The sequence below is a fragment of the Lichenostomus cassidix genome, chromosome 1 (genome assembly GCF_008360975.1).
Source record: "Lichenostomus cassidix isolate B80296 chromosome 1, HeHo_3.0, whole genome shotgun sequence".
NCBI classification, from domain to species: domain Eukaryota; kingdom Metazoa; phylum Chordata; class Aves; order Passeriformes; family Meliphagidae; genus Lichenostomus; species Lichenostomus cassidix.
In genome coordinates this window covers 34,181,347-34,201,415 of record NC_139479.1, presented here as the reverse complement: position 1 = coordinate 34,201,415, position 20,069 = coordinate 34,181,347, and the positions used below count along the sequence as shown (strand labels likewise).

Here is a 20,069-nt window from a genome sequence, read left to right as displayed (position 1 = left end):
AAATAATAAGAAATACCTATTTGTACAGAAGTAAAAAGAGAAAGGAGGAGGGATCCAATGTACAGGGCAGCCTGTGAAGCTGCAATCAAGAGACTGGTTCTATTCTTAGCATTTTATTCTTCTGCACTTCTTTTTCCTGTCACTTTGCTAGCCTGAAAGATCTCTGCAGCAGATTAGTAGCTGTGAGAGCTGTGTGATTTATAGAGCAGCAACAAAGCTGCCAGTTCTCACCTGGGATGCATAGCTATGCTGTCATTATTATAAAAATTATGATGTCTAGCAGTTTGCTTAAGCACAGTCTCAGTTACATGCATGTACACATGCAATTTCACCAAAACCAGCCACTACAATTATCTTTACCTTCTTTCACTCCTGGAATGTGTTTGTCAATTAGAGTGTGCAACAGTATCTCAGATTTTCCGTTGAGAAATCACAGTTATTTCAGAGGCATTCACAATAAGAGAAGAATTCAAACACTCCCTGCAAGACTTCTTAACTTTTTCCAGCATGAATTTTCTTTGTGTTACATCTATCTATGAGCCTTTGGCAAGATTCTCCTGGAAGGTCTCACTCTTTTTTTTTTTCCCAAATCTTGAGTATGGTGAATAACACTGAGTCATCCACACATATTCCCAGTTCTCTGATTTTTTCTTCTCTTCTCTATTTGTTCATTATTAGTTGAAACTGAACACTGGGATTCAAATCACCTAACTTTTAAGGTTCGTAATGCAGAGGTTTAAATCTGAGTCAGTGTCCCCAAGCTCCTTTTGCAGTCTGTGGAGAGGAATAAGTAGTTGTAAGACATGATTCATCTCATCTTAAACTAGATTTGTGAAACAGGTCAGATGAATCATATCTTAGAAGCCCTCTACAGACCTAAGCTTGCTTAAGCATGAAAGAGAAACAGTCTAGTGTCAGATCTGAGGAAAAGGAAAAAGTAACACTATGTATCTTGATTCTTGGAGGAGTGGGAAAGGACGACAGCATTGCCATCCGAGGTTATTTATATTCCCTCACCACAATCCAGGTAACATCCCAGGTACAGGAGAAGCAGTTGCACCAGGATAGCTGTGTGGGTGGAATGAAGAGGGGCAAGGATGTGAGGGGAGAGCAGCCACACCACTGGGTGAAGCCGGGTGAGCTGTGATTAACCTGGCCCTAAATCTGAAGGGGTAGCCCTGGCCTGTTGCAGCTCCTCCACCCCTGCTACCTGCTCCTGTTGCCTCCCCTCTGCCAGCTTTGCTGCCTCTGCTGCCACAGGGGAGGAGTGACTTGATTATCCATGGGAAAAGTATCTCCTAATAAAATAAAAAAAAAAAAAAAAAAAGCAAGTGGATTGAAGCTGGATCTGAGAGCCCCTCAAGCTTGCCTCATAAGCACTACGACTGACATGAGAGGGAAAAGCAGAAAACCTCTGGGGAAAAGGAAGGCAGTCATTGTCAAAGTATGTTTTATGGATAGGTCTCATGTCTAGAGCAAAAGATGTTGTATTCTGGACAACTCAAAGTTATTCTTGCCTGGAGCTTGGAAATATTATTCCCTTATTTGTTTTATTTTCTTTGACTCTGCAAGGTTTCTATCCTTGAAGTACTACAAAGCAGAGACATTATCAGCCCTTCTGTGTTACCTCAGAGGGTGTGAAGCAGAATATTTGCTGAGGTGTTTTTGCGGTAATACCGAAGCTTATTACGAACATGCTTCTTCACACCAGAGGTTTTTATTTTGGTGGTTTTGAAATGGTAAACAAATATTCTCAGAAAATGTATGTTCTTTTCAGGAAATGTGGCCAATGGGGGATCTGTTTTGCTTTCACACAATGATTCTCTAGTATTAAACTCTGGCCAGGCATCAAAATTTGATATCATGTATGAAATATCTAGACAGTGCACTAACAAACACCCTGCAAGAAGTGATCTATTTCAGATCTCTAAGTGTGTTGATATTGGCTTATTGAAAAAAGCTCCTGCCTGGCAGACTAGGGCATGTTGGCTGCATTCTGAATTTTGACTGAAACATTTGATACTTAAATCGAGAATGGCAGGGAAAATTTACAAGACTGAAAGTTACAAGTCAATTCACATCTCTTGACAATTACATCCATTGCAGAAGCCAGACCTGCACCAACAATGACCAAGTGGTCCAGCTCAGTTCTGGGCCACTGTGGGAACTGGGCTATCATCAGTGCTAACCCATTTCAGTCCAAAAGTAGACTAATTGGATTTGGAGGTTCATTATTGTAGCAACTAAAACAAAAGTCAATTCTACCAACATTATGGATTCATGAGTGCCTGTAATTAAAGTAGCTCGCTGTTTCTGCAAAGCCCTCACTTTCTGAACAGCCTGTTGTGCACTGAAGCTTGTGTTGATTCTCTCTCCAAAATGTATACATTGGGAATGTTAGGGCTTCTTTCATGCTAAAAGTTAAATAAATTAGGGAGGCTGAAGGAAGGAAGGTTTAGGGGTATACAGGTATGAGTAAGGTACCTAATTTGAAACTGAATTGAATTTGGTAGGGTTTGACTAGCTTGGAGAAAATGTTTTAAATAAATAAATTAATTTAATTTTCTTGTGAAAAGTAAGCTGCTCATATAGAAAAGAAATTCTGCAAGTTAAGACTGAAACAGCCCAAGATGAGTGCTGGTGTTTGTTTTAGTCAGGACGCTCATCTAATAAAATACTCTGAAGGAGAAGACTACCAGCAAAAGATCTCTGGCCTTTTTTTTGCCATCTCTTTCATTTTCCTGTATGTGTCCTTGATCATCAAATTATACAAGTGATTTGATATTTTAACTTTGAAGCTGTGCAGCCCAGGATGCATTGGGAATGTGCAAATCCATAGCTGAGAAAGTGGAAAGAAAAGACAGCTCTGTAAGCTTTACAAAACTACACCAGTTTAAATCAGTTGAGGACTCAGCATAATTTCTAGGAAGAATCATGCTCCTAGCTTGTTTTAAAGTACATTTTCATTTTGTCATCTTGTATAAGCCGTGCCAACTTTTATCTTCATTAATAGCTTAACTCTGTATTACATCCAAAAAGCTCTTTATTTGTGTTTCAGTCCCGACAAAAAATGTCAACAGAGAACACTGTGATGTGTGCGTCGCATATGTGCCATGTATTTTTAGGTTTTAAATGAGAGATAAGTCACAGTGCAGAGTTAAGCCATTCTAAGGAGTAAATGTCACCGGAGAAGAAAAATAAATATATCTACAATTCACCAATACAGCGATGAAATTTAACATAAAAATATGTTCACCAGAGAGCAAGAGAAAAATACATTTAAAAGTATGTAGAATCATAGAATAGTTTGGGTTGGAAGGGACCCTTAAAGATCATGTTGTCCAATTCCCCTGCAATGAGGATCATAATAGTAAAGAAGGTATTCTAAACCATCTTTTCTGTCCAAAAATGATGAATCTTCAGAAGCTTGCTGTGAGCTCTTCCATCCCTGTGAAGCAGAAAAATTTTACCTGGGTCTGCCCTTTTGGTTTTGATCCTTTGGGAGGGAAGAAAGCATGCTTAGTTGTAAACAGGATGAAGGCTGCCTTCCTCAATCCTCAGAAACAGATATAAGGACCATTTTCACTGCAACTTTTTTTTTTCTTCTGAATATCAGGCTCAGATTGAAACTGATGTGGCCATGGCATTTTCCCACCATTTCTTCACAGGGTTCTAAATGGCCCTGTGAAAAGCCAAAGTCACATTTCCTTTCAACTTACATGAAGGCACACCCATAGAAACCAGAAATGGTGACAGAAGGAGTTCCAAAAACAGTTCTTCAGAGGGGTGAAAACGAAGTTTTCCCATAGCAACAGAGGACAATATCAGAGGACTTTGTCTCTCTACAGTCAGAAACCTGGGTGATAAGCACCTGAACTCATGAGGAGGAAGCATGTGAGGAAATTTTATACATATCTATTATTGTATTTGCTAATCTAAAAAAACTAAGCCTCCCCAGTGAACTATCTGGAGGAAATTTTACCCAAGGGAAGCTGAGATAAGCTTTCTCCCCCTGAGAGCTGTCTGTGGATCCCACTGCTCTTGTCCTGCTGCCATCACCTCCCAAGGTTACTCTTCTGACAAGCTGATGGCCGCTAATTTCTTTTCAAGCCCTGGCCCCACTGAACAGAAAATGTCAGCTAATATACAGCAAAGCACTGCTTGTATGTTTGGAAAACCCAGAGCATGCCATGTCTGTATGAACTGTGCTAAATAAATGTATTTAAATAATATCCCACCAGGTATTGCAGTTAGCAGAGACAAACATGGGCATTTGTGCTGCTTTGGAAGTACTCCCTCCCTTTTGTACTGCTGTTAGGTCCCAGTACTCTGGCAATGTGCTTTGTGAAGCTGTTCAGTGGTCTCTCCTGTGATGAGCTGACATTTTAGCTCTAATAGGAGCTGCTGATAGTGACAGAACTGGAACACTGTTCTTTTTCTTAAATTTCACCCACTTTGATTAACCAGTACACAAGAGCTACTGGGGTGTTTCTTGACTATAAGTTAAAGAAGGCCACACACTTCTCTTATGGAAGCTAAAAGTAGCTAAGGCAGACTGTTCAGTTTCCTAAAACCAGTTTCTCTTATTATTTTACTGTTCCACGTCTGAGAAAGAAAACAGCTACCAACTGAAGATGTTTTTTCCCATTTCTCTTAGTGCAGTAGGGTAAAACTATATGATTAAGAAATGGCTCCACAAAGTGCTCTGTTTATAGTAGCTCTTTGACCAGAAACAGTACGAACTTTCATGAAGAAGCAAAAAACAAACATGAATTTCTAATATGTGCCTAATGTGATTTCTCTTTATGTCTTAAACTCTGGCACAGAGTTCTTGTTTCCCTGAACTGGCTGCTTGCAAAGGCTAACATTAGGCACAGGAAGTTCATCTCTTCTTACTGCCTTTAAAGTTAGAGGTGCTAGAATGGATGACTCAGAGAAGAAGCAGCTGAATTTAGGTGCTCTTGCTTGCCTGCTGAAAGGCTGTAGACAAGTTAGGCTGCCTGAAATTGTGAGTGTATCTGTTAATATAAAAAAATACTCAAATGATATATCTTTAAATATGCTCACTATTTTGATCTGTGCCACTGCACTCACACACTTTGCCAGATGGATGTCTTACATTTGTCTTCTTTTTCAGTGGCATATCCCAAGTGTCAGCTTGAACAGTAAATCTGTGCTAGAATCACCCATTCTTTATTGTTTCTGTTAATCACCTACAAAAGATCAGTGGTCTGAAAAAGAGCCACAAAATTATTCAGTCTAATAAAGGACAGAGAATAATACTGGGGAGTACTTATAAAATGCCCAGCAGGCCACAGCCAGGGTCCAAGGACATGTCTACAATAGTTTGAAGGATTAGGAGCCAAAATTCTGCAAATTTTCACCATAGCCACAACTGGAATTAAGGGTTGACCAGTGTCATGGGTATGATTGCACATACAAGGATTTTCTGTGTGTTAATCAATTTAATATTTTATCCCTGTGAATTTTGGCTGCTAATGGAGAATGGAAGAGATTATAGAACACTTGTGGTGTAGAGGCCAAAGAAGTCATCAAGTTCCCGAAGGCAGGAGCATGGCACAAATAGGAGACACTGTGCTTGCTGCATTTCTGTTGGCTCTCTCTCATTGTGCTCAGGTTGTTTACCTGAAGGATTTTGTTTGGTTTTGTTTATAGAAAAGTCCTTTTAAAGTAAGTATTTTCTGGTCCTGAGTAGCATGCAGTGTTCTGTCTTCATGCATGTCTGAGCAGAACTTGCATCGCAGCCCTTGTGTGAGTCCCAGACAATGTAGGAAAATTCTGTTAAGAGGAATTATGTTTTGTAGATGGGGACTTTGCTGCTGCTGCACATACCCACTTGGCAGAATGATAAACCACAAGTTTGTGTTAGCAGTGTAGAATGCTTTTGCATTTTCCACCCTCAGCAAGGGCAGTGGGATGACAAAAGGCAAATAGACTCCAATCAGTACTGCTTTATGACTTCTCCTCCCAGCTCATGCTCTTTCTTTGCTGAGGTTTGCTCTACTTCATTTTCACCTGCAGCCTTGCTGTCAGAGCTTCCCTAGCTCTGCAGTGTGGCATGTAGCAGATGGTAGGTTTTTCACTCGTCAAGGGTCCTTTCTGATAAACATCTCCGTTGAACTGTCCAGATTCTCCAAATCATGCTCAGCTCTTTATAAGCAGGACAGTGTTTCTTCTTGCTGCTGTGCAGATGCCAAAGTGTAACCCCCCTGTGGAGATATGGAAACCATGTATGTACATGAATGCAATGTACCAGTGAGGTGCTTTTTTGTGCATGAATAACTGACTACTGAACACCATTTTTTATTATATTGTCCAGGAAGCATTCCTTGTTCCATTCTGAAGAAGGTACTCTTCCTTCTGGTATCTTCAGGCACTGCATAGATGGGTGGCAAGGAAAAACAGGCAAAGTAATCCTTTCTGTAGTCCTCAGGTCCCTGCAATTTTGGGCAGACTTGCAGCTTTCCTTAGAACGAATCCCCTGCCTGTATTTTCAACACAAAGACACTGAAAGCATGATGGAAAACTGCTGTGACATAAGTAATAAAAGCAAGTTGACTCATGATTTCTGTTGACGTAGAGCTGTAGCTGTCCATAATAATTTCAACATGACAAGTTAGATCTGAATGCATAAAAAGTGGTAGTTGGTAGGTGGCCTTATCTCATCTGAATCTGATGTAAACCAAGCCTAAGTGATGTAGTCTTTGAGGGAACCAAAACACTGCATTTTCCTGTGTTTAGATGAACAGTAAAAAATCTCAGAAGTTACTGTCCCTGATTTTCACTGCAATATCTGTCCATTCTTTGTGCTTATGAATTTTCCTTCCATAGCAGACTGAAATTCCCATTTCATGCTTTTCATGCCCTGTGGTACAGACACAGAGGAAATGTGCAGTCACATTTCCAACTGTGCTGGTGTGGAAAGCAAAGGAGGGGAACTCTGGGTGTGAAGAAATGTGTGCTAATGGTGTGAAGGAGCACGTGGACAGAAATGGGGAAGTTGGCCCTGAATGGGAAGCTCAGGGGAGTGTGAGCACTCAGGGGCTGTGTCATGCTCTCCTAACACTGGGTCTGCTCTTGGCTTTTGTGAGGCTCAGGCTGTCAGAAAGCTCTCCAGGAGCTGCCAGCTGCCAATCATCCAGACCCTCTAATTTCAGTTGACTAAGCAAGTGGAGGATGCAAAATGCAGGAACAGGCACTGCACAGTACGTGTTTCAATGGTGTCTCATGTGGTCAGCCAGTGTGGCTTTGCGAGGTCTGCATGGACCTCATGAGGTGCAGCCAGAAAAGCATCAGACTGTCTTTTCTGCAGCTGAAACGGTGCTGCACCAGGCAGATGTTTGAAAGAAAGCAATCAGGGAAAGCAGCAATTGTAGCACCATCAGATACATATCTGTTCATAAGTGGTTAATAACGTAAGTAACTCTGGCTGTCTTTTGGGAAATTGTGCTCCTTCTGTATTTCATTAGCTAATAACTCTCTGACAACCGAGTCTTCAAATGACAATAAAATAACAGAAAAATATTTTAAAAAGTGAACATTTTAGCCAGTGTCTGACAATTATGGATGTACTTGCTTTCATTGGAAAGATTATTGAGATAAGAACATGGGACACATTCAGCAGAAGAAAGAAATATGGGCATGTCTGTCACTATGGAAGTACCTGAAAACAAGTAATACAGGAGAAGGAGAGATAAAATGGGATAGAGTTAGAAATTTGAGTATTTCAGTAGCATTACCTGCACATACTCTGTGTGCACCTTCTTCTGTATGTAGATACTGCTTCCCATTTTTGTACTTCATAGTATACAGAAAATGAGAAGAAATAGGTAGTTTTGTAGACTTATTAGATTAATAAACTGTAAAGCAGAAAGGCCACTATTATGGTGAAAGATAAGAATTTTGGCACATTTCAATTTTCTTGCTGTTAATGCACTTTTTTTTGCTCACACCTGTCCTATATGGAAAAACATTGCTATTCTTGTTTCCATGAAGTAATTCAAGTTACATTTCTAGTTCACAATCAAGTTTGGTCGTTTGCTCACATTATTAAACACTGGCCTTTATTAATTACAACATCTAAAAAATTGTCATGCTCGGTATATTTCTGCATGCTTTAAAATATTTTAGAAACATATCACTGTCGGCTTTGTAATTCTAATTCACTGTTCTAACTTTGTAATTCTTCAGTACACTGATAAAAAAAAATCACTGTGGAATGAAGAAGAAATTCAGTTTCTGTTCAAGGCCCCCCTGCCTCTGAGCCAGCACACAACTTGGAGCCACATTTTGGCACAGTTTCTCTAGGGAAATGACACCTCGGTCAGCATGGTGCTGTGCCGGTGAATCCACCTCCCTGGCAAGAGCCACCACGCACAAATAAGCACCAACAAGGACTCTGGCCATTAGTGTTTCTGCCCTGTGAGCAGAGAGAAAAGTTTGGGTGTTGATTTGTTGGTTTTTTGCCTTTTCCAAAGCATGTTCCAATCTTTTGATGGCAAGTGCAGTACAAATACTGAATATGATGACATGCTTCCCAAGGAAGCAAGTAAATAAGTTTAGTAATGATAGCCTTGGCCTAGTGTGCTATTAGTCTGGGCACTGTACAGTCAAAATGAAGGACAGCATTTGTTGTGCAGAACTGCAAGATTAAGGGAGGAGAGATCAGACAGCTGCAGGAAAAAGTTAATTCTGAGGGAGGATGAGACTGCATTGGTCAGGCTAAAAAGCACTCTCTTGGCACACAGGTTATCTGACCAGAACTCTCGTTGGCAATGCAAGGTCAGATAAGGGAAGAGATTAAAATTAACTTAGTGAATATCCTCATAGGCCTGCTTTTCTTGTATATATAGTGACAATAAAGTCAATAATGTTGCCAGTGTCCATACAGGTGATGAAGAAGTGGTTGGAGTCTGCACCATGCCACAAAATACCACAGCTAATGAAGGTCTAATGCCTCCTGTACCAAGATGGATATTTTTATATGGAAAGTGACTCCTCCACTGGCAGTGTGACTGCCTCCTAAGAAGCTGATCATGCTTTCCCTAATCTCTTTCCTTGATGAGCTGCCTGGAGGAGTAACAGCAGAGTCAGCATAAAGCTTCACCTGGGTCTTCACTCTATTCATTGTTGTACTAATTATTAAAAAGTTATTATGACCAGGTTTTGGGTATCTGAGCAATTACAGTGCAGTTCATGTGGTTTTATACAGCAGCCAGGCCACAGGAGGAATGGCCTGAGCAACTCTCTTCATTGACAGGAGTTAATAACTTTCACATTTCCTTACCATCTCCAGGTGCAGGGCTTCTGAAGTTGTAAAGGGGTCCGGCGGGGTCCGGCCGCCTGGCCCCAACGAGCTCCGGGGCTTCGGGAGACCTCGGGGGCCTCACCTGGCCCAAGCTCTCAGCCCTCCCGGCTGTTCAGCTCTGTCCAGAGGCGGCTGCGGTCAGCCTCGGTGTTCCCAGGGTCGCTCCTTTGGAGCGGCAGGGACCACGCGGCGGAGGCGGGTGCCTCCCGGGCAGGAACGCCGTGGAGTCGCTGGTCGCTTCCCGTGATAAAGAGAGCGCTACGAGTTGAGAGTCCGCAGTGTGCAGTTTATTCAGGAGAAGCGGCGCGGGGGAGGCACACTGGGGGCTCTCGGGTGGGGCGGTCCACGCAGCTGCCGGGCGCAGAACCCGGCGGGGCTGGGGTCGCGGCCACACCACGCCGAGAGAACAAAGGGAAGGGTTTTTTAGGGGGAAATACGGGGTTTCCCGGGGAGGAACAGCAGGGGCGGAGCCAACGGGGCTCCGGGACAACATGAGGGACAAGCGGGGGAGCAAATGAAATATAAGTAGGGAGGGGATTACAAGCAACTCATGGGGAAAGCCCGGCAACAGAACATTCTAGTGAGGGCAAGCAGCAGGGGCGGTGATAGGGGCGGGGAAGCGGACTTTAAACCAATAAACTTAGGAAAAACTTTCCAGGGGAGGGAGAGAGCGGTTTACGGCCCGGCCTCCTCCGAGTCCCAGGCGATGGCATCCTCGGCAGCGTCCCCGTGGATTACGCCGACCGCCAGCCTCGGGGACTCGGGATCTGCAGCATCGGGCCACCGCACCCCCACACCTCCCCCTTCTTTACTAAATAAGGAGCGAACGTGCTTAACTAAATATTTCTTAATCAATGCAAATGAAGCAGCAATTAAAGCAATAGCAAATAAAACAATAATGCAGTCTTTTAAAAGCGTGGCTCCCCATTCGGGCAGTCCCAGTCCTTTCAGTGCTTTGTGGGCCCATCCTCCGACGGTGGAAAGCGTGGAGTTCACAGCATGACGGACGCCATCCACGGTGCTTTCAAACCAGAGACTGCTCTCGAAGGTGATGTTTCTTATCAAGGCGTCCATATCCTGCAGCCTCTGGTGGATGCTACGGCTCCTGGAGGATAGGTTGAAGCAGCAGAGCCCCTCAAACTGTTGACAGCCATGTCCATGCGCAAGGAGCAAAAAAATCAACGGATACACATTTGCTCCTTGTTCATGGCACGGGCTGAAGTCACCCAGACGTTGGAGCTAGGCTGCCTCACAACCCACGGTTGGACTGGGACGATGGTCAAGAGGAGGAGGAAAAGGTGCGCGAGGGTGACGGTGCGCATCTTGGCCACTGAATGTGGAGATAAACAAAACAGCATTAACATAAGAAACACGTGTTGGGGTAGGAGGAGGAGGGAGGACGGAAAGGCCATAGGGAAGAGGGGGAAGGAAAGTGGGAGGCTGGCTCAGGGAACCGTGGGATGGACTCTTGGTGACTCAGACGCTCTGCTTGCGAGTGTGGGGTCGGAGGCGGCGAGGTGAGGAAGGTGGAGTCTCCGCCTTCTTCTTGCGGCGCCAGTGGGCCGATGTCACGTCCTTTGGCTCCGGTCTCGGGGAGAGTGGCCCAGCTTTTAGGAAAGGCTTGACAAATTTAGCTGGGACCCATCGTGGCCCTTCAGAGGTGGAGACGCAGCAAGAGCCACGCCCCCAGATGATAAGTGGGAAGGGACCCACGATCTTTAGGGAGTCCGGTTCCTTGATCAGGACAAGGGGGCGCTCCTTCAGCTTGGCTCGCGTGTGGTTGGCAAAGTGGCGAACCACCGGGGGGTCTGGCTCCTTATCGGAGCAATTGAGAAAATTTAGAGTAAAAAGAGCCCTGGCGAGCCGATTTGCCGGGGTCTCTGTTTCTGGTCCCCCCTTTTGCTGCTGAAGTACCCTCTTGAGGGACCGATGAGCCCTTTCTACCAGGGCTTGACCCGTGGCTGAGTGGGGAATCCCGGTGGTGTGGGAAATGCCCCACTGGAGGAAAAATTTCCTCACTGGTCCAGAGGTGTAACACGGACCGTTGTCCGTCTTAACCTCTTTAGGAATGCCCAGGACAGCGAAGGCCTGCAGGAAGTGCGAAATCGCATCCTTCGCCTTTTCCCCCGAATGTGCGGTGGCAAAGATCGCGCCTGAAAAGGTGTCTACGCTCACGTGTACATATTTTAGTCGGCCAAATTCAGGCACGTGCGTGACATCTGACTGCCAAAGCTCCCCACTATTAAGCCCTCTGGGGTTGATTCCAGACCCCATGGATGTAATCTGGAGGGGTTGACAATGGGGACAGGCCGCCACAATGGCCTTGGCTTGGTCCACTGTTAACTCAAACATTCGCCTCAAGGCCGGGACATTTTGGTGAAAGAGTGCATGGCTCAGCGATGCCTGTTGGAATCGGTCAGGCACGTTGGCAACATGCACGGGCGCAGCGAGCGCGTCTGCCACCCTATTCCCTTCCGTGATTGGACCCGGAAGGTCAGTGTGTGAGTGCACATGCATCACGTAGAAGGGTTGGTCACGGTGGGAAATGGCTGTCTTGAGCCTCTTGACCAAGCAATTAATTTTTGGGTTGGAGGAGCCGGACAGCCAACTGTCCTCAGCCCTTGAAACAATCCCCGCTACATAGGCCGAATCAGTAACCAGATTGAAGGGTCCCGGAAAGCGCTCAAATGCTCTGACGGCGGCTGCGAGCTCGGCCACCTGGGCGGACCCAGAACCGATCTCGACATCGCAATCCCACCGCTCTGTCGAGGGGTTCCACCAGGCAATCACCGATTTTCCTGATGTGCCCGAGCCGTCAGTGAAAAGTGTCGGAGCACTGAGGGGTTTCCGACTTTGGACCCGGTCAAGAACAATTTGTAGTTCAGATATTGCGAATATCTTATGTTTTGGAAACCAGGTAACAACCTGGCCGGGAAACGATTCAAGTGCTAGCTGCATCTCCTCACTCTTTAGCAAGGCAAATTCGAATGATTTTGTGTCGAATGGAACGTGGATGTATGCGAACTCATGTCCTGCTAGGGTGGACAGGCGGGACCTCGCTCGTCTAACAAGCTGCGCCGTTTTGTCCAGTGGCGAAACTAAAACTTTGGGGGACGAGATAGGCAGGAAGACCCACTCAATAATGAGCAGTCGGTTCTCCATGTCTTTCAGGTCCCATTGAAAGATGAGCCCGTGCAGGTGGGGCATTTTACCTAGGATGGCCAAATTAAAGGGCAATTTGGGGTCGCATCGGTGAACGCGACATGTTTTCAGGGCGTTCTGTACCTTTCTGATGGATTCCCGCGCTTCCGGGGTCAATGTCCTTGGGGAGGTCGGGTCGCGATCTCCACACAGGAGGGAAAACAGCGGGACCAGGTCTTCCGAGGAGATGCCGATCAGGGGCCGAATCCAGTTGATGGCACCACAGAGCTGGTGCATTTCCTGCAGGTTAGATGGATTGTCAATAATTTTGATCGGCACGGGTGTTATTGTTTGCTCCTCAATTTTTGCTCCCAGGTATCTCCACGGCGCCGTCACCTGGACCTTGGAGGGTTGGATCTCAAACCCTTCGCTCTCTAGGGCCCCCACGACTCTAGAGAGTGCTGTCCGCAAGATGGCTTCGGTTGGCGAACATACCAATACATCATCCATATAATGGACAATGATTGACTCACCCGTGACCTCTCGCACTGGTGCGAGAATGCTGTCCACATACCACTGGCAAATGGTGGGGGAGTTTTTCATCCCTTGCGGGAGCACTTGCCAATGATAGCGGCGCATTGGGCGTTCCCTGTTGGTGGAGGGAACTGAAAAGGCGAACCTGGGCGCATCGTCTGGGTGCAGGGGGATCTGGAAGAAGCAGTCCTTTATGTCCACCACTGCAATCTTCCAGTCCCGCGGGAGCATTGAAGGTGATGGCAACCCGGGCTGGAGAGGCCCCATGTCCTCAATGACTTCGTTTATTTTTCTGAGGTCATGGAGGAGCCTCCATTAGGTCCCTCCCGCCTTCTTGATAACGAAGACGGGCGAGTTCCATGGACTGGTCGAGGGCACGATGTGCCCCTTCTCCAGTTGCTCCTCAACGAGCTCTTCGAGCGCTCTTAATTTGTGTATAGGCCAAGGCCACTGGTCGACCCAGACAGGTTTATTAGTGAGCCAATTCAATGGCTGGGTCGGGCGCTCACCAGTGACCCCAATCAAAAAATCCCGAGCCGGAGCCAATTCGACTCGGGCACCCCATTGGGACATAGTGTCTCTCCCCCACAGGTTGAATCCCGAGTTAATGATGAATGGCCGCACGGTGGCAATGCGACCCTCGGGGCCTTCAATTAGAACGGGGATGGAACTCCGCTCTGCAGGAGTATATCCTCCCACACCTTTCAACGACTGAGCCACAGGCTCCTTGGCCCATGCCGACGGCCAACTCGCCGAGGAGATGACCGTGACATCCGCACCAGTGTCAATCATGCCAGTAAGGGAGATGTTGCTTCCCTTCTGGGAAAGGCCACAAGTAAGCATTGGCCTGTCCTTACCAACCGCCTCGGACCAGGCAACCAGCGGCCGTTCCGTGAGGATAGCGTGGAACGGGATGACCTTGATCCTGGCCACGACCTGATTCCTAGAGAGGATAAGAGGGGGGTCGGCAACTTCAACCTGGAGTGGAAAGAACCCCTCTGCATCCACTCTTATCAAGGAAGGGATGATGGCAATCCCTTTGGGTCCGGCGTCCGCATCTGAAATGGCAAGGACAAGAGCGTCAGGAAAGTCACACTTTAGCTTAACAAGAAAGGAGTCACATCCGGGTATCGTGCAGTCATCATCGACCCACGCCTGCTGGAAATCCGTGGGGTCGAGGCCGGCCGGTGGCTGTTGGCAGCGTGAGGCCGGCATCTCACGCTGCGCTCTCAGTTTCCCTGGCCAGCAGGGAAGGGAGGTAGAAACGAGGAAGGGTCAGTTAGGGACATGGGGGAAGGACGCTGGGCGCGGGCAGGGGCAGGAGCAGGAGAGCAGGAGAACTTGGAAATTTCCTCGACCGGCGTGGGGCAGTCTGCGGCGAAGTGTCCTCTTTTGCCACACCGGTTACAGGTGGCATAGGTGTTTCGGATGGCCAGTGCCTGAGAGGTGTTAGCATTCAGCGCCTTGACCGCAGCCAGGCGCCGACAGGCACTGTCCATCTGGGCGATGGTCGGCCGTGGGTCATGTGGCAGGGACAATATGATTTCTTTGCAGATGGTGTTGGATCTGGTGATTGCCCCGTCCACAAGCAGCTGCTCCCTGATGGTGTGGTCGGGGACCTGACGATCGATGGCCTGTTTGAGTTTGTCAACAAAACTGGGGAAGGCCTCGTCAGGCCCTTGGAATATCTCCAAGTAGGGGATGGTAGGAGCATCCACCGGAGGGATACCAAGCAGTACCCTCTCCGCTGCACCAGCGAGAGACACTAGAACGTCTATGGGTATCTCTCGGGCTTGCGTCTGGGGTTTAGAGTAATCCCCCTCACCCAACAACAACTCGAAGGTGGGGCCGTTTGGAGTGCCGTGCCCAGGAAGCAGTCGCTCTAGCCCCCTGATCTGCCTTTTCCACTCGTCCTCCCACTCTTGGTATTCAATGGGGGACAGTAGACAAGACATCACTAATTTGATGTCGGAGGGAACTAGAGGGACGCCGGTGAGAGTGGCGTGAAGGACTGCTCTGAAATAGTTCGAGTCCCGGCCAAACTCCTTTTGCATTTTGGCCAGGTCTTTGAGCGCGGCCCTATCAAAGGGCTCCCACCGTGGGTGATCGCGTTGCCCCGAAACGCGGACTGGTGCGGCGAAGGGGGCCTGGAGGCTCCCCGGTTCCGGATCTAGGTGACAACCTTTCCCAGCCAAGCCGGAGGACCCATCCAAGATGGCCTCCTTCCGGTCAGGGACCATTGGAGGACCAACAAAGATGGCCTCCTTCCGGTCAGGGACCGTTGGAGGACCAACAAAGATGGCCTCCTTCCGGTCATCGTGGGAAAGGGGATCCAAGATGGCGTCCTTCCGGCGGATGCCGGAAGGGTAGCCGTGGGAACCGGGAAGACCCGCCTCCGGGGAGGGGTTAGGAAGGGGCGGATCATAGGGAGGGGCGACTGACGAAGGTCCCGGGGAGGAGTCGAGGAAGAGGTGGGGTTTCGGTGGGAAAGGGGAGGTAGGCGGGGTAGGGATCAAGGGGTTGGGCGCAGGGGCGGAGGGTCCGAGGGAGGGGGTGTGCCCGCACGGTGATGGATAGGCCGCCCAGGGGGAGGGATCAGGGAAGGGGCTCGGCGGGAAAGCCGAAGCAGCAGCGGGAACGGAAGGATTATAGGGAGAAGGGAGGGGGGATGGGAAAGCCACGCGGCAGGCGCCATCCCGGTGCCAGCCGCCGCTCCTTTGTGGCTCTCCGGGGAGACAAAAGGAACCACGGCGGGGATTGCGGGGGACTACCAGGGACGAATCAACTCGGGAAGAGGGGTTAGGAGAGACAGAACCGGGGGTGCCCGAGAGGGTCGCGCGTTCTCCCTCCCAGGCAGGGGACGAAGTGACCACGGGGGCGCCGGAGACTAGATGAGAACTCCGTGTCCGCGGACGTTCTGAGCCGCCGCGGTCGCCTCGAGAAAGACAGGGGCTGGGGTTAGTTGAGGAACGGGCAGACGGGGAAGGGTTAGCAGGGACTCCCGCGCTCCGAAGGGAGGGACGGAAAGCGTGGAAAATCTGTGTTAAAATCCCGAAAAACTGGTCCACTCGCTTGTCCCCACGGGACAAAAGCTGGTTCATGCGCGAGCGGACCCCACGCCAAAAATCGATGGAATTAGCATCTTGGGGAGAAACATCGGGAAATTCGGCAAAAATAAATTTAACAAAGCGTTTTAGGAGCGGGGAGGGAAAAGAAAATTTCGCTACTCGGAGGGAGGTTTTAACGGAAACATAAAATTCTCGTTGCTTTTTGGTTAGGTTAACTCCCATCTTTTCCACCCGAGATAGAGGTTAGCCGAACCAAACTCTCACCCGACCGATCCGAACGAAAAATTAAATGAAAAGAGGGCCAGCTAGGGAACCCCTTTCCCTACCAACTCACCCGAACACAAAGCGGCGCGGTCGGTTCACGGGGCTCACGGGGCTGGCGGTGCCGGCGAGGAGCACCTCTCGATGTAGTCCAGGGAGGGTGCTGCAACTCGCCGGGTGGCGGAACAACAGATCTCCACTCTTCCCTTCCAAGGAGCGAAGGCAGGTTCGGAGGGTCACGTTGACGGCGCCACTTGAAGTTGTAAAGGGGTCCGGGGGGGTCCGGCCGCCTGGCCCCAACGAGCTCCGGGGCTTCGGGAGACCTCGGGGGCCTCACCTGGCCCAAGCTCTCAGCCCTCCCGGCTGTTCAGCTCTGTCCAGAGGCGGCTGCGGTCAGCCTCGGTGTTCCCAGGGTCGCTCCTTTGGAGCGGCAGGGACCACGCGGCGGAGGCGGGTGCCTCCCGGGCAGGAACGCCGTGGAGTCGCTGGTCGCTTCCCGTGATAAAGAGAGTGCTACGAGTTGAGAGTCCGCAGTGTGCAGTTTATTCAGGAGAAGCGGCGCGGGGGAGGCACACTGGGGGCTCTCGGGTGGGGCGGTCCACGCAGCTGCCGGGCGCAGAACCCGGCGGGGCTGGGGTTGCGGCCACACCACGCCGAGAGAACAAAGGGAAGGGGTTTTTAGGGGGAAATACGGGGTTTCCCGGGGAGGAACAGCAGGGGTGGAGCCAACAGGGCTCCGGGACAACATGAGGGACAAGCGGGGGAGCAAATGAAATATAAGTAGGGAGGGGATTACAAGCAACTCATGGGGGAAGGAAGCCCGGCAACAGAACATTCTAGTGAGGGCAAGCAGCGGGGGCGGTGATAGGGGCGGGGAAGCAAACCTTAAACCAATAAGCTTAGGAAAAACTTTCCAGGGGAGGGAGAGAGCGGTTTACGGCCCGGCCTCCTCCGAGTCCCAGGCGATGGCATCCTCGGCAGCGTCCCCGTGGATTACGCCGACCGCCGGCCTCGGGGACTCGGGATCTGCAGCATCGGGCCGCCACACCCCCACAGGCTTCAGTGAAATTAAACAAAATTGCTGACCTAAAGGTCTGCAGAGAGCTCAAGAAATTTCTATTCACGGGCCAGTATTGTTAAAATGGTATGACTTTAGAGCCACTTTGAAAGAATGTATTTGCACTATCTTGTAACTGGAATCTAAGCATTCTTGTTTGTTTTTTAATGGAAAAGGCCACTGAATAATTTATATACATTCACTAAGACAATTTCAGAGGACTAATACTGTCTAGGTTCAAAATATAGAGGGATTATTAAAGCCTCATACTAAGGGAACTAAAGAAACTGTTCTCCTGGAAAGGAATTAAATAACAGTTGTGAATTTCTATTTTTTATTTATCTTGCTGTTGTGCCTGCAGGCCTTCCTAATCTCTTATTGTACTGACATGCTATAAAGAGGCATTATAGCTCGGAGCCTTGGTGGGGACAGGATGAAACAGTTTGGTGAACATCCCTGGCAGACCAGGGAAGAAAGGAAGAGGAAAGATCTCTTAATACAGGCTGCACCAGAGCCTATTTATCCAATACTTTAATCCTCCTATCAGAAAGGCATTCTTTAGCATTTTTGAAGAACTTTATATCTTTAACTTCCTCTTCTTCCAAAGGCTGATTCTTTCACAAGAAGAGGTGGGGGAACCCAAATGCAAGGAAGGGGGTGGTGGCTGCTCCTTCCTGGGCATCACAGGGCAGCAGCCCTGGGTCCAGAAGGAGGGAGGGCAGCAGGGAGGGGGAAAAGCACAGTGAGCTTCTGAAACCCCAGTTCTTTGATGTGGTGGCCAAAACCATCCTGGAGGCTGAGTATCTGTGCAGAGGTAGCTTAGGAAATCTGGGAGCTCTTGAAACCAAGCAGGACAGCAAGGGCACACCCTGCCAGGACACAGTGAGAAAGGGGAGATGCTTTGTACAGCCTTTGCCTTTCTCAATTTGAAACACCTTTTACTCTTTGCAAATTTCACTTTATGGAAGACATTAAAGCAAATCCACCTCAGAGCCCACCTCCACTTAGTGTCTTGGTGGGGTGGTGTTGACAACTGTTAGCTGAGTTGTGTTCCCACAGTGACAAGTAGGAAACCAGAAGAGAGGCTAATATCTGTGGGGAGGCTTATGTTTTCTTCCTTGAAACATAGCTAATGCTGGAACAAACCAAAAGCCTGGCACGCAAAATATACTTTTTTAAAGGCTAAAACAGTTGGACAAGGTCATAATTTGCTTTCTTTTTCCCCTTTGCAGAGCTTCTAAAGAATTTGGGTTGTTTATGTGGGGATAGCTACTGCTGTTGGCAGGGGCACTGCTTGTTTTTGCTTCATAACTCTGGTCATGGCTTCATGCAAGGCAAGGCAACCAATGAGGCAGTGCTGTGAGAGCCAGGGGTTGAAAGCTGAACAACTGCAGTAGGAGGAGAATTTTCAGAACTTATTGTTTAAAGTTACTGGGGGATTTAAGTAATATTTTTTATATTAACTAATTAGTGAAGGTCAATGGCTGACTAATACTTTGGACAAAAGAATGCTTGTTTGATACTTGCTTTCTTGGAAATAAAGACATCCTGGTATCAGATGTGTTTTGAGACACTGTCACCCTATTCCTTGAGCCATCCCCTTGGTGCAGTCAGATTGCCAACCCCCTGCCCCTGCCCCCCTGCCCCTTGACTGACACCAGCAGTGCAGGCAGGATGCTGCCCACAATATCTGTGTGACATATGTTCCTCTCAAATCACACTGCCATTGCTGCAGCCAGGGTTCAGCATGACCCTTACCCACATTTAAATGGCATTTTCGTGGCTGGTTGTTGCTCCCAGGTCACCTGGACACCAAGTGTCCCTGGGTACCCACAGGAGCCACAGCATTACAGATGTTGCTGTGTTTGCTGTCAGTGATCAGTGGAGTTGCTGTGTGGGTGGGCTGCTGCTCATCTCTTCTACTGGCAGTATAGCTTTGTTTTAAAAACTATTCCAACCACAGATAATCAGCAGGTAATCTGGTTAAAAATTCCAAGGGCAGCATATTTGCATCAGAAACATGGGGGAGTCTTGCAGTGTCCAATGTACCTTCTCCTCTCCTCATTTGATTTCCAGCTGCCATGTCCTGATCATCTCAGAGCTGCAGAGCTGTAGCCCTCTTCCGAAATGGTAGCAGTAGTAAGAACAGTCGGGCTGGTGCATATTTGCTCCATTTAATGCCCTTCTTCACCTCCTGGCAGCAACAGTCCCCATATGCACTCTGTGAAGAATCAATAGTTTAAAAATAGAAATGAAGGAGGGGAGAGAAAGACAGAACCTTCTGAGACCAGCTTCACCCATTATTTTGAAAAGCCTGGTTTAGTTTTAAAACCGGTGGCATTATCATGGGAGTCCTTGTTGATGTCTGTGTGTTTTTATATCATTGTAACTGACTTAACTCTGTTTGTTTTCATCTCCTCTTCTCTCCCAGTGGAGTTTTTATACTGTGATTTGGCTTCCATGAAGTCTATACGGCAATTTGTGCAGCAGTTTAGAGCAAAGAATTGTCCACTCCATGTCCTGGTGAATAATGGTGAGTTCTGTTTTTTTTCTTCACATGTCTGCAGGGGAAGATGTGACAAATGGAGCTCTCGTCTATCACTTCACATAGATTATCTGAACCATACAGCACATTACCATGGGGCCGCTTTAACTGGGATGTCTTTCTAGAGTAAAATTG

General features: G+C 48.1%; 1 protein-coding gene across 3 annotated transcripts in view; it reads left to right on the top strand.

The window, feature by feature from the left end:
- DHRSX (dehydrogenase/reductase X-linked) overlaps positions 1–20,069 on the top strand; it is a 211,704-nt gene that overhangs the window by 132,354 nt on the left and 59,281 nt on the right. For all 3 annotated transcript variants that reach the window (XM_085056390.1, XM_085056384.1, XM_085056375.1), the window contains exon 4: positions 19,821–19,922. In XM_085056390.1, the coding sequence (XP_084912516.1) occupies positions 19,821–19,922 (102 nt within the window). The remainder of the gene's footprint in view (positions 1–19,820; positions 19,923–20,069) is intronic.